The sequence below is a fragment of the Schistocerca americana genome, chromosome 2 (assembly GCF_021461395.2).
Source record: "Schistocerca americana isolate TAMUIC-IGC-003095 chromosome 2, iqSchAmer2.1, whole genome shotgun sequence".
In the NCBI taxonomy this organism is placed as follows: domain Eukaryota; kingdom Metazoa; phylum Arthropoda; class Insecta; order Orthoptera; family Acrididae; genus Schistocerca; species Schistocerca americana.
Window position 1 is genome coordinate 613,467,534 of NC_060120.1, and position 14,366 is coordinate 613,481,899.

Consider the following 14,366-nt stretch of genomic DNA (forward strand, 5'->3'; position numbering starts at 1 on the left):
GTTGTAATGGTGCTTGAATTACGTAACCATTACGGCACCTCACCTGAACCTTTCGATACCAGCAATATTCTACTGTGTTTCTGTAAAATAGTTGACATATTTCTGTGACAACATTCAGATTTGATTTCATTAATGTAGAGGTACTTCGATACATCGATATGTATATATTGCAATGATATTATTCTTATGTATATTCTTTCTTTTGTCACTATGATCTTTGACGTACTTGTAACTCTGATTTTTGGGCGCGTAAGCGGTTACTAGAGAATCAAGCTTTGGTCGTCATGTTAAAAAGACGCAAATTGCAGTCAGTTTATGAAATGTGAACTTTAACTTTAACAGTGAGGAAGATATTTTCAAGTATGTTTTATATTGTGAAGTGATGTTTTGGAACTAGTTACGTGATATTGCAACAAAAGTAATAAAAAAGAAGTGTAACTTAAATTCCGAGTGCTGATTACTTTTTTACACCGTGTTAAAACGGACCGTTTACCAATTGCGGAAAAGGTCGAAATACTGTTGATGTATAGCTATTGTGATCAAAATGCCCAACGTGCGTTTGCTATGTATGCTGCTCGGTATCCTGGACGACATCATCCAAGTGTCCGGACCGTTCACCGGATAGTTACGTTATTTAAGGAAACAGGAAATGTTCAGCCACATGTGAAACGTCAATCACGACCTGCAACAAATTATGATGCCCAAGTAGGTGTTTTAGCTGCTGCCGCGGCTAATCCGCCAACCATAGCGCCATCTGGTTTCCCCCTTCAAGCTAGACGAGTTTCGTTCTTTGTAGGTTTTTCGTTTGATGCTTATTTCACAGGATATTTGGTCCGGTCACTATCAAAGGACCATCCTGTATATCCACAAATTATACGTACATACAGCTGTTTGCAACTGCGTCGCATGTGTACAGCTATGCACGGGAAATTATCCTTGAGAGTATAGTCTGTAGATTTTAAGATACTATTGGCATACAATTGCAAATTACATCATTCTTTTCTGTTCATTTATAGTTGCATGAAAGAAAATAGTGCGTATCATGTTCATATTTATAAAATAGTGTCACATCGAAGTGTCAATACGGAACTTCTTTACGAATTTCAGGGAATAAACCATAATCATGACAAGAAATGTCTGAGTAATATATTTTATACTGATTGCAGTGATAAAGACGTGGATAGTGTCACGCCTCGAAAATAGTAACAAAGTAATTAGTAGCAAAGTATAACTGACTCTATACAGTAAACCATAAAATTGTTCTGAACACTTCAATTGAAAGGATTAGCAAAAGCATAATATGTCATTTTGCAAAACTTAATATTTTGCAACCCAGAATTAATAACAGAATGTCAGCATAATTGAAACTGAAATAAAATTATAAAGCATAAAAGTTTTGATACTAAGATGCTTAGCATTAAGCACTGCTGTAGATGAATGCATCGTGTTTGAGGAGAAATGGCAGCCCATTCTTTCTCTCAAGAGCCGAAACCAAAGAAGGTAGTGGTGTAGGACGCTGGGGCCTGCAGCGAAGTCGACATTCTGACCTTTCTCAGAGGTGTTCCGCTGGGCTGAGGTCGGGACACAGGGCAGGTTAGTCCGTTTCAGTAACGTTATCCTCCATAAACTACGGGCTCGCGAATGCTGATTTATGACAGGGTGACACAAATCATCATCGTTTCCGAACTGTTCCCCTGCTGTACGCATTACACAGTGCTGCAAAATGAGTTGACATCCTTCAGTATTCAACTTTTTCTGAAGCGAAATGTGGGGACCACACCTACTACGAGAAGCATCCTCATACCGTAACACCCTTCCTCCGTACTTCACCGTTGGTACTACACATCTACCCTTTGGGAGGACAAGGTGTCAACTAACACTTAATTCGTTTGGTGTAAATTGATGTCAAAGAATCATTAACTCATTATTTACTTGTTTCTACACGTAGAGCTATGGTTTTTTGATGTGGTATTAGTCAACGTTTGTCACAATGAACTGTAAAGAATATTTACAATAACACTGTAATGAAAGTTCAACATAACTGTGTTAACCTTCTCCCTAGATCATTCTTTGTAAAACTGATGTTGCAAACAACCTCTGAAAACTACAAGAAATCGGTATCTGATCATGAAGCTTCCTGGCAGATTAAAACTGCGTGCCGGACCGAGACCCGAAATCGGGACCTTTGTCTTTCGCGGGCAAGTGCTCTACCAGGATCTGAGTCGTGTTTGGGTAGCTCAGTCGGTAGAGCACTTTTCCGCGAAAGGCAAAGGTCCCGAGTTCGAGTCTCGGTCCGACATACAGTTTTAATCTGTCAGGAATTTTCATATCAGCGCATACTCCACTGGAGAGCGAAAATCTCATTCTGGAAACATCCCCCGGGCTGTGGCTATATCACGTTGCCTTTCTTCCAGAAGAGCTAGTTCTGCAAGATTAGCAGAAGAGCTTCTGTGAAGTTTAGAAGGTAGGAGACGAGGTACTGTCAGAATTGAAGCTGTGAGGACTGGTCGTGAGTCGTGCTTGGTTATCTCAGTCGGAATGCGGCACGGTAGCTCACCGTTTTCGGTCAGAGAGTTTAACTGCCCTCTGTAATAAAAAAAAAAACTGAGTTAATGGTTCAACGCACTTGAATATGCGTTATGGGATGTCCATCCCGAACAAATAGAATTAGAGGAAAAACGGTCGGTAGAGCATTTGCCCACGAATAGCAAATGTCCCGAGTTCGAGTCTCGGTCCGGCACACAATTTTAATCTATCAGAAAGTTTCATATCAGCGCACACTCCGCTGCAGAGTGAAAATCTCATTCTGGTATCTGACCATGCTGCTCAAGACCTCACGCACTTTCACTCGTCACTTACCTCAACCCTTGTTTTTTCAATCAATTCATAAAACCAAATTTCCTTTTCCTTGCTTTTTCTTCCAAAATTGAACAATTTACATGGTAAATATTTCCTCTGTTTAAATCCTAATGTTTGTTAGGATGATAAGATTTGGTTTATGAAATCTAATAATTATACTAACACTCAACTTTACTTATCATTACTTACAAGAAAAAAAATAATAAGAAATTAAGTGCCAACTGCCAAACAGAAAATTTCCATCCCAACGAATCAAACAAAGTGATATCAGCTGGGAATTCGGGGTTCTTCTCGCTCAGCTGTATCTCCACAGAATGAAGCTTGAGTAAGTTCTGCCTGTAGCAGAAATCAGGTACAATATTGTCACACTAACTAGTCAGTTTATTCGATTTTGTGAGTCGGAACGCTGTCATTCCGAAGCTTCGACATGATCGCAGGTAACGTTCTCAAGGCACTCGCCAAACCCAAAACCTTCCATCGGATTGGCACAGGATATAAAGTAATTCATCACTGCATACCTCTAGTTTACAGTCACTCCCTGTCCAATGGCATCGTTCTTTACACTACTTTAACTGTCGTTTGGTACTGACAACAGAAATGGACTTGTGGGGAGCTTTTCGACTATTGTACATTTTGTATCTCGCCTGGAAGGCGGCGCGTGGGTCTGCTCCTGAAACCTGATTTTTTTTTCCTTTATTGAATTTCGATTTCCCCCAAAGGAGGCGATAAAACGGTGACGTAAATTGTAAAACGGCGGAAAATTGTGGAATGTTGAAACATAAAACAAATGGTGAGCGATGATAATAAAATACACAGCAAGCAGACAGGGAAAAAAGTAGACAGACAATTAAAAAACATGGCGACAGTCTGGTATCCGTTCGCAACAGATATAAAAATCACACCCAGCGACAGTATGATGTCCGTTCGCAACACTTCGGAAAATACGCACAACATTTAACAATCACTGGAGACACTGCACTAAAAAGTCGGCACGAAGATGACACACCACAGCCAAGGGCAGAAGGGGGCGGGGGTGGGGGGCGGGGGGGGGGGTGGGGGGGCATGGGGTGAAATCTGACAAAGAGGCCGAATGAAAGGAAGCGAGTAGGAGCAGGTGAGGTAAAGCACGTCGGTACTGCAAGTAGAGTAAAAGTGGTTTTCCTATAGTCCAACCCGAATTACACACTTGAATACGTAACTTGGTACAAGTGAGCACATAGGTGTGCACCCAAAGTCCAGATAAAAAAGTCTCAATAGCAAGTTAAGCTAAAGCGATGGTTCTCGGCCATCTGCCCTTCATGAAATGGGCGAAAAAGAGCGGCGCTCGTTGAGCTGCACAGAGTCGGCTAGAGGGCGCTGTGGTGGGCGAAGATCTTCCGCTCTCGTAGTGCCAACCTACGCTGTGGCATCGGAACTATGCACAGTCACTGTGTTAAGTGGACTAATGGTAACACTTTGGAAATCACGAATGACTCCTTCCGCTAATTTCATGTGATTTTTTTTTTACAACCACCTTCTGCAATGCTCCACGATCCCTGTTCTTTAGCGCATGAGACCTGCATAGTCTTGGTTCTGCTGTGGTTGTTCCTTCCCATTTCCACATGACAGTCACATCACCAGCAGATGACTCGAATAGCTGCAGGCGGAGGGGAGGTTAGTGTTTAACGTCCCGTCGACAATGATATCATTAGAGACGGAGCACAAACTCGGATTAGCGATGGATGGAGAAGGAATGCGGCCATGCCCTTCCGAAGGAACCGTTCCGAAATTTCCCTTAATAAATTTAGGTAAATCACGGGAAACCTAAATCAGATTGTCCGGACACGGGTTTGAACGTCGTCCTTCCTTCAGTGTGCCAACTACTGCACTATCCCGCTCGGTGACTTTAGTAGCTTTAAAAGGGCTGACATTTTCGTTACTCAGGTGGCATCAAATGAGTAGTCCACGTTCGAAGTCACTGAGCTCTTCAGAGGGACCCATTCTGCTGTAACTGTTTCTCTGCTGGCTTCACGATACTCCGCGCCTCCTTTTATACTGGTAGTTCCATCACTCATGACACCTAGCGTTCAGTTCATGGAGGTAAAAATAAGACGAGTTGTCATCACGTCACAAACTTGTAGCCGACCCAAGTGATGATCCACCATGTTAGCTACCCCAAAACATTCGCTTCTGTTGGTTTGATTCCGTGAAGTCGTGAAGTGTTTTGATAAAAAAAATGCCGGCTTGCGTCGCTTACGGGAGTACTAATCGTTCTGATTGTAGTCTAAAGTTTAAACAAATCACATTTCATTCGTAAGTGGACTTATTTAAGAGCTATTTTCTTATATACACTTGAAATTCTGATGCATTGTAAAGTTTTATAGTATGGTTTTATTTCTGTGATTTGACTTTAGATTTGCTATCAGTCCAATGCGAAGAGCTCTGTGGAGGTGAGCAATACACTTGGTTTTCAGTGTTTCGTTATTCCCAAGTAACTGAAAAGTCCTGGCAAGAAATATCCTGGAAATGGGAACTAATGTTTTAAAATGCGATAATTTAATATAAAAGTAATACAACTACATGTAGTTAATCAAAACTTCAGTAAAATGCGTGGAACACCTGTTACAGTAGTTAAACAGTAAAATGCGTGGAACACCTGTTACAGTAGTTAAATTATAAGTACTTAAAGAGTTACATATTTGTTAAAGCAAAGTTCCCTACCTATATCCAGGCTATTTACATCATTACATTAATCACTGTGTTGTCGTATTACCCTCTAAATTGCTGTTATGAGCCACACTGAATGTCGCTTGGTAGGTACAGCTTAAGAACAAAGCAGATGTGTAAACTACAATGAGCCTGACAACCTTAAATTCCGTTCTTTTCCTTCGTAATTAACGAATCTTTCACTTTGTTGAGATGACAACTGGCTTGATTATATCACCCTTGCATATATCTAGGGGACACCATAGGAAGTTTCTTGCAAACTTGAACATTTAAAATTTGTATTTGACTTGAAAATGCAACGAATACAAATCGGTGCCTCTAAACTATCAATCATTGCTTTCGTAGTTCTGGCTTTATCAATTATCGCCACAAACACGATGAAAGTGAATAGAAATGGATTACGAAAGCACGTTCTTCGTACAACATACTCCTCGGTTATTCGAAGTGTATAAATTAAAAGGAATTACAGTAATGAGGCCAGAAGCGTCATATTTTCGTGTCGTATTACGGTATCGAATACGAATACCAGAAGAACGTTTGAAGTTGCGTTTCTTATGCTGCGTTGTTGACTAAAACAGAGTAAATTTTACTATATAAAATAAATATCGCGTGCACAAGACAGAAATAACGAACAAGAAGCAACTGTAAACACTTGTCTGCTAATGTTTTTGGGTATCCAAGATGGCGGCAGGCCCCGCCCACTGGCTTTAAAACAACGTACAGCGTTAAGTCTGTAGCGCCATCTCCCCTTATTGTATCTCCATGGTTCAACTCCACATTACTTAGATTGGGCACACTGAAGTGAAAGACTCCTGCAACAGTGGCCTCTCCTTGTCCGTTCCAGATGAGGACACGCGCATCATCAGTGGCAGCGACGCCAGCCTGGGCCAGTTCCCGTGGCAGGCGGCCGTGCGGCTGGACGGCTCCGCCTTCTGCGGCGGCTCGCTCATCACACACCACTGCGTGCTCACAGCGGCACACTGCGCCGACGGGTACGTCTGCTCTTCGATCTTTCCAATGAACCATCTCTTCCGGTAAATTAAGTTTGAGATTTGTTTTTCTTTTCTGAGCTTCGTTTCACAAGCTTTATTTTGTATTTTTATTTTTTTCTTACGATTTTTTTGACTGGAATACTCTCTTTCAAATTCTGAAGGTGGCAGGGGTAAAATACAGGGAGCGAAAGGCTATTTACAATCTGTACAGAAACCACATGGCAGTTATAAGAGTCGAGGGACATGAAAGGGAAGCAGTTGTTGGGAAGGGAGTGAGACATGGTTGTAGCCTATCCCCGATGCTATTAAATCTGTATATTGAGCAAGCAGTAAAGGAAACAAAAGAAAAGTTCGGAGTAGGTATTAAAATCCATCGAGAACAAAAATAAAAATTTTGAGATTCGCCGATGACATTGTAATTCTGACAGAGACAGCAAAGGACTTGGAAGAGCAGTTGAACGGAATTGACAGTGTCTTGAAAGGAGGGTATAAGATGAACATCAACAAAAGCAAAACGAGGATAATGGAATGTAGTCGAATTAAATCGGATGATGCTGAGGGAATTATATTAGGAAATGAGACACTTAATGTAGTAAAGGAGTTTTGTTATTTGGGGAGCAAAATAACTCATGATGGTCGAAGTAGAGAGGATATAAAATGTAAAGTGGCAATGGCAAGGAAAGCGTTTCTGAAGAAGATAAATTTGTTAACATCGAGTACAGGACGTCGTTTCTGAAAGTATTTGTGTGGAGTGTAGTCATGTATGGAAGTGAAACATGGACGATAAATAGTTTAGACAAGAAGAGAATAGAAACTTTCGAAATGTGGTGCTACAGAAGAATGCTGAAGATTAGACGTGTAGATCACATAACTCATGAGGAGGTATTGAATAGAATTGGGGAGAAGAGGAGTTTGTGGCACAACTTGACTAGAAGAAGGGATCGGTTGGTAGGACATGTTCTGAGGCATCAAGGGATCACCAATTTAGTACTGGAGGGCAGCGTGGATGGTAAAAATCGTAGAGGGAGACCAAGAGATGAATACACTAAGCAGATTCAGAAGGATGTAGGCTGCAGTAGGTACTGGGAGATGAAGAAGGTTGCACAGGAGAGAGTAGTATGGAGAGCTGCATCAAACCAGTCTCAGGACTGAAGACCACCATAACAACAACAACATTTTTTTAGACAGCAATCTTTCAGTCAGCAATCTTCAGTTGACCAACACAATTTTCTATCTTGTGCTAGAGTCTTGATCCCTATGTAACTAACAGGCCGAACATTTTGCAAAATACATTTTGAATTTTCGAGTCTTTGTCTGCCCCTGCTGTTTTCCCCTCTATTGGTCCTTACAGGTCCAGATTAATTACCCTTGGACTTAAGGGTCTTCTTCATCTGCCCCGTACCACTTCCCCCATTCCATATTTTATCTGTTAACTTCCGTGCTTCAATCGATAAAGGCGGAAGCCTTATAGGATAGCTTTGTTGTACGTCTATTTGTCTGCATTTCTGTCCGACTGCTAAAAATCTTTTTTCGCAGGAACGGAAAGAGGGACAGAGTCGAAATTTATGCCACATACTGAGGTCCACAATCCCTTGGCGGTATAAGAAATTGAAACATCTAAGTCAATGCAGTCAAAAGATACCGCCATTTATGTCAAATACACTACTGGCCATTAAAATTGCTACACCAAGAAGAAATGCAGACGATAAACGGGTATTCATTGGACAAATATATTATACTAGAACTGACATGTGATTACATTTTCACGCAATTTGGGTGCATAGATCCTGAGAAATCAGTACCCAGAACAACCACCTCTGGCCGTAATAACGGCCTTGATACGCCTGGGCATTGAGTCTGAAACATCCTTTTAGAAAAATTAATGAATTACTGTGCTGGTAAACCCCTTACGTTATTTGATTTTCAAACAGCTGAGCAGAACTGAACGTACTCAGACATTTCTCCCTTTACTTATTCTGATCAACACTAAACTGACACACAATATTTGTTTAGCGCAACGCAGTCTCACTATCAATAATCCCTACAAAAGAATGGCCCTGACTAACAATAACCTATACCTTTCATGAATCACTTACCTCACAAAAATCACCCCAACTACTGCAATACAGCGTGCGCCAATACTGCCAGCTGAATAAAAGAAGGCACTAACTACTGATAGACATAGTTAGCAAATGAAAGATTTTGATAGAGAACAAACAATGTACTTACCTTAATAATGTTCACAAGTCATCATATATATATATATATATATATATATATATATATATATATATATATATATATATATATATATATAATCAGTTCATGATATCCAGTATTACAAATTTACTCTTTCTGATGGACACATGTCCAGATCGTCCGCTCTCAAAATTCTACCATCTCTCTCCCCACATCCACCACTGCTGGCGGCTTATTTCCAGCTGCGCAACGCTACGCGCTGTTCACATCCAACTGCCCAACACTACAATAGCGAATATTCCGACAATGCCAACCAGCCACAGACTGCACATACCACACCCAGTGATTTTCATACAGAGCGCTACATCTACATCTACATTGATACTCCGCAAGCCACCCAACGGTGTGTGGCGGAGGGCACTTTATGTGCCACTGTCATTACCTCCCTTTCCTGTTCCAGTCGCGTATGGTTCGCGGGAAGAACGACTGTCTGAAAGCCTCCGTGCGCGCTCTAATCTCTCTAATTTTACATTCGTGATCTCCTCGGGAAGTATAAGTAGGGGGAAGCAATATATTCGATACCTCATCCAGAAACGCACCCTCTCGAAACCTGGCGAGCAAGCTACACCGCGATGCAGAGCGCCTCTCTTGCAGAGTCTGCCACTTGAGTTTATTAAACATCTCCGTAACGCTATCACGGTTACCAAATAACCCAGTGACGAAACGCGCCGCTCTTCTTTGGATCTTCTCTATCTCCTCCGTCAACCCGACCTGGTACGGACGTTACCAACATAAAAACCTAAACAGCCTACTTACAAGTCAAACAGAGCTTGGATGGCGTGTACAGGTACAGCTGCCCATGCATCTTTAACACGATACCACAGTTCATCAAGAGTAGTGACTGCCGTATTGTGACGAGCCAGTTGCTCGGCCACCATTGACCAGACGTTTTCAGTTGGTGAGAGATCTGGAGAATGTGCTGGCCAGGGCAGCAGACGAACATTTTCTGTATCCAGAAAGGCCCGTACAGGACCTGCAACATGCGGTCATGCATTATCCTGCTCAAAAGTATGGTTTCATAGTGATCGAATGAAGGATAGAGCCACGGGTCGTAACACATCTGAAATGTAACTCCACTGTTCAAAGTGCCGTCAATGCGAACAAGAGGTAACCGAGACGTGTAACCAATGGCACCCCATACCATCACGTCGGGTGATACGCTAGTATGGCGATGACGAATACACGCTTCCAATGTGCGTTCACCGCGACGTCGCCAAACACGGATGCGAGCATCATGATGCTGTAAACAGAAGCAGGATTCATCCGAAAAAATGACGTTTTGCCATTCGTTTACCCAGGTTCGTCGTTGAGTACACCATCGCAGGCGCTCCTGTCTGTGAAGCAGCGTCAAGGGTAACCGCAGCCATGGTCTCCGAGCTGATAGTACATGCTGCTGCAAACGTCGTCGAACTGTTCGTGCAGATGGTTGTCGTCTTGCAAACGTCCCCATCTGTTGACTCAGGGATCGAGACGTGGCCGCACGATCTGTTACAGCCATGCGGATAAGATGCCTGTCATCTCGACTGCTAGCGACACGTGGCCGTTGGGATCCAGCACGGCGTTCCGTATTACCCTCCTGAACCCACCGATTCCATATTCTGCTAACAATCATTGGATCTCGACCAACGCGAGCAGCAATGTCGCGATAAGGTAAACCGCAATCGCGATAGGCTACAATCCGACCTTTATCAATGTCGGAAACGTGATGGTACGCATTTCTCCCCCTTACACGAGGCGTCACAACAACGTTTCACCAGGCGACGCCGGTCAACTGCTGTTTGTGTATGATAAATCGGTTGGAAACTTTCCTCATGTCAGCACGTTGTAAGTGTCGCCACTGGCGCCAACCTTGTGTAAATGCTCTGAAAACCTAATCATTTGCATATCACAGCATCTTCTTCCTGTCGGTTAAGTATCGCTTCTGTAGCGCGTCATCTCCGTGGTGTAGCAATTTTAATGGCCAGTAGTGTATTTTGATATTTGATAACTTATTCATCAAAACCTAGCTACTTCTCATTGACCTAGAATCACAAAATTCGGTAAGCAGCGGTTTTTCACCGTACAGTTACAGGAACAAACCGAACGGGTGGATTTGTAGTTATATCACCCAAACAAAGAAGTTTTTCACATTTATTATCTAACTGTTCGTCTGTCCATCCGTCCGTTAAGAGCCCTTTTCCTCAGAAACGGGTAGCGCATCGAGTGAAAATTTATGTCACATACTAAGGTACATAGTCCCTTGTCGTCGAAATAAACGCAAGTTTCTAGGTCAACCAAATCAAAAGATATGGCCATGTATGTCACGTGTTTTAATACTCGCAAACTCATTCATCAAAACCTATAAAGTACTTCCCCTTGGCCTAGAATTATGACATTTGGCAGGAAGAAAGGCATCACGGCAAAAGTGAAGATTGGTTCAAATGGCTCTGAGCACTATGGGACTTAACATCTGAGGTCATCAGTCCCCTAGACTTAGAACTTCTTAAACCTAAGGACATCACATACATCCATGCCGAGGCAGGATTCGAACCTGCGACCGTAGCAGCAGTGCGGTTCCGGACTGGAACGCCTAGAACCGCTCGGCCACCACGGTCAGTCAAAAGTGAAGAAAAAAATCCGAAAATCGTGAATTGGTAACTATACCACAAGGAAAAAATATTTGTGTCTTATTTGTTGTCCGGATGTCTGTCCATCCATCTTAACAGACGGAGCCCTTCCTCTCAGGAACGTCTAGACGTATCAAGTTGACATTTATGCCACACGCTGAGATCTATAGTCCTTGGCGGTGTAAAAACCTTAAGCTTTAAATCAATTAAATCAATACATCAGCCATTTATGTCATATATTCTCACTCGCAAACTCATTAATCAAAATATAGGGTAGTTATCATTGGCCTAGAATCGTAACATTTTGCAAGAAGGAAGGCTTCATAGTACGAGTAACGAGAAAAAATGGAAATTGTTAATTTATAGTTATACACACGATGAAAGTCATTTGTTATCCGACTGTCTTTGTCCGTCCGTCTGTTAAGATCTCTCTTTCTCAGGAACGGGTAGATGTGTCAAGGTGAAATTTGTATCACATACAAAACAAACTCACTCTTTAAAACCTATAAGGTTCATTTACTGAAGAAAGCTTTCTTGGTCTGTGATAGTCTACTTCCGATAGCTTTCTTACTCCGACCTCTTTGACGGCACAGTTACCAGTGAGGTGTACCCTCAGAAGCTTCAGACATCCATTTTTCCTGCCATCCGAGACTTGTATGGAGACGGAAGAGTTTACTTTCAACAAGATGGTGCCCCAGCCCACTACCAAAATCGTGTTAGGGCGTATCGCGACGAAAATCTACCAGGAAGATGGGTAGACCGTAGAGGTGCTGTGGAGGATCCACCACGTTACCCAGACCTAACTCCTCTGGACTTTTACCTGTGAGGAACACTAAAGGACGTCGTTTATCAACAAAAGCCACGCACATTGGACGAACTTCGAGAATCCATAGTAACAGTTCGGCGGCATCGTTTGTGTGTGGATGTTAATGGTGACCATTTCGAACACCTACAGTGATATCTTTAAGTTGGACTTTAAGCTACACTTTCACCAAAAATGAGGCAACTCCGTCAATTAGTTTGCAAGTTATGGACTTTGTAACCTCCCCACCGCAATTTTTGAAAGAAAATATTGCAATACTTAATAGAAATGGGAGCCAAGTGTAACGTCCCCACAATAATTTTGAAAAATTATAGACAATATTATTTAAGAATGCTAATGGACATTGCTCTATGCGTAACCTGCCCACAATGAAATGTACTGACAATGGCAACAAAAACGTGAAATTCGCAATCTGACTCAAATATAAATCCTTCAAAATTAAAGTCCATTCAGTGACAAGAAATTTCAATTAAACCGAAATATTGGTCTTTGGCCCTGTGTAAAACAATCAGAATTAAAGTCTTACCTCAGAATAAATAGATGTCACATATCTGCTCTTGTTGTTGCGCACCGCTCGGAGGAACTGCATTGCAAATAATAATATTCTCCTTTTTTTTTGTGATTCTAGTGAAATTTTTTCTTCAAAAGAAGTGGAATGAAATGGGAAGTGCAACGAGATCTTTAGTTCAATAAAAAATTAAATTTTTGAAAAAATGCTTTTGAAATAAAAAATTATTATTGGGGAACTTGTTGGAGAATAATTACAATAAATAAAATTTTTCATTATCTAATGATTATATTAATTAACAGTATACCTTATTCCTCATCTTGACCATTGTTGCCGACCGCCTACATCACACAACCGCACTGGGCTGCTACTACTGACCGACCGCTCTGCATGACGACTACAGACTGAGTACTGCTCTCAACTAGACAGAGCTACAGACTCGCAACGACTGACTGACTGCTACTCTGCATAGCGACAACTAACTCGCAAAGACTACTACTGACTGAGAACCGCTCGCAACACTCGCGCGGTCAAGCGCATACTCTCTGGTCACAGATGCTACAATGCCTCGCCATCGCTGCTGCGTTACATACGTGTTTCATAACCCTCCACTCGGGGGGCAAAAATTTGGCAGCGATGGTGAGTCATTTGGACTTGCCAAGCGCGGCAAAATTTTTCTTTAATTAACAAAATCCTACAACTTACAGAATATTTAAATGTTGTGCACACGCACTAAGTACAAAATATATCAGACAAGGACAAAATGTGAATACTAAACATAGTAGCAAATCAGAAAAAAGTATATACAAACTTTTTGACAGATAAAGTGCACAGGCACTGAAAAAATTCTTTAGCATATGCAGAACAAATAAACAGACTGGCAAGAATAATTAGATGTAGTACATAAAGTAAATGTTGTGCACACGCACTAAGTACAAAATATATCAGACAAAGACAAAATGTGAGTACAAAACATAGTAGCAAATCAGAAAAGTATATACAAATTATTTGACAGATAACAAAGTGCACAGGCACTGAAAAAATTCTTTAGCATATGCAGAATAAATAAACAGACTGGCAAAAAATATTATGTTGACAAGTGTACATGCACTGAAAAATGTCTTTAGCATTTTCACAACAAATAAACATAATGGCAAAAAAATTCATGTCCAAAGTGCACATGCACTGAAAAATGTCTTTAGTATTTTCACAACAAATAAACATAATGGCAAACATCATGTCGACCAGTGACATAAGTGTACTCACACTGGAGTTTAGCGAATCGAAAAATGTATAACCTATGAACATAAATGTTGTTACCAAAAAAATTTTTTCTTTATGTGACAAGAATCAGGATAGGAAAGGGAAGGATTGCATCATGGTTGTAGCACTTTAGATTGCACACAGCTGCTCTGAAAGTCCATATCTTTCCACAGTAGTACAACACCAAGTGACACAACTTGAAGTTCTTTTCCCATCAGAATTTATCAGTGTAGCCAAGACACTGAACTGTCGTAGTAATGTTCCATGTTTTCATTTTGGCAGTACATTAGGTACACCAAACAGTGGGACCATAATAATGTCTTCATCGCTCATGGTGGTGGACAGCATGT

At 41.5% G+C, this 14,366-nt stretch overlaps 1 protein-coding gene across 1 annotated transcript in view; it reads left to right on the top strand.

Moving 5' to 3' along the window:
- Nucleotides 1–14,366, top strand: part of LOC124596330 (collagenase-like) — a 60,196-nt gene that overhangs the window by 28,629 nt on the left and 17,201 nt on the right. The window contains exon 3 of the mRNA XM_047135433.1: nt 6,410–6,557. Within this exon, the coding sequence (XP_046991389.1) occupies nt 6,410–6,557 (148 nt within the window). The remainder of the gene's footprint in view (nt 1–6,409; nt 6,558–14,366) is intronic.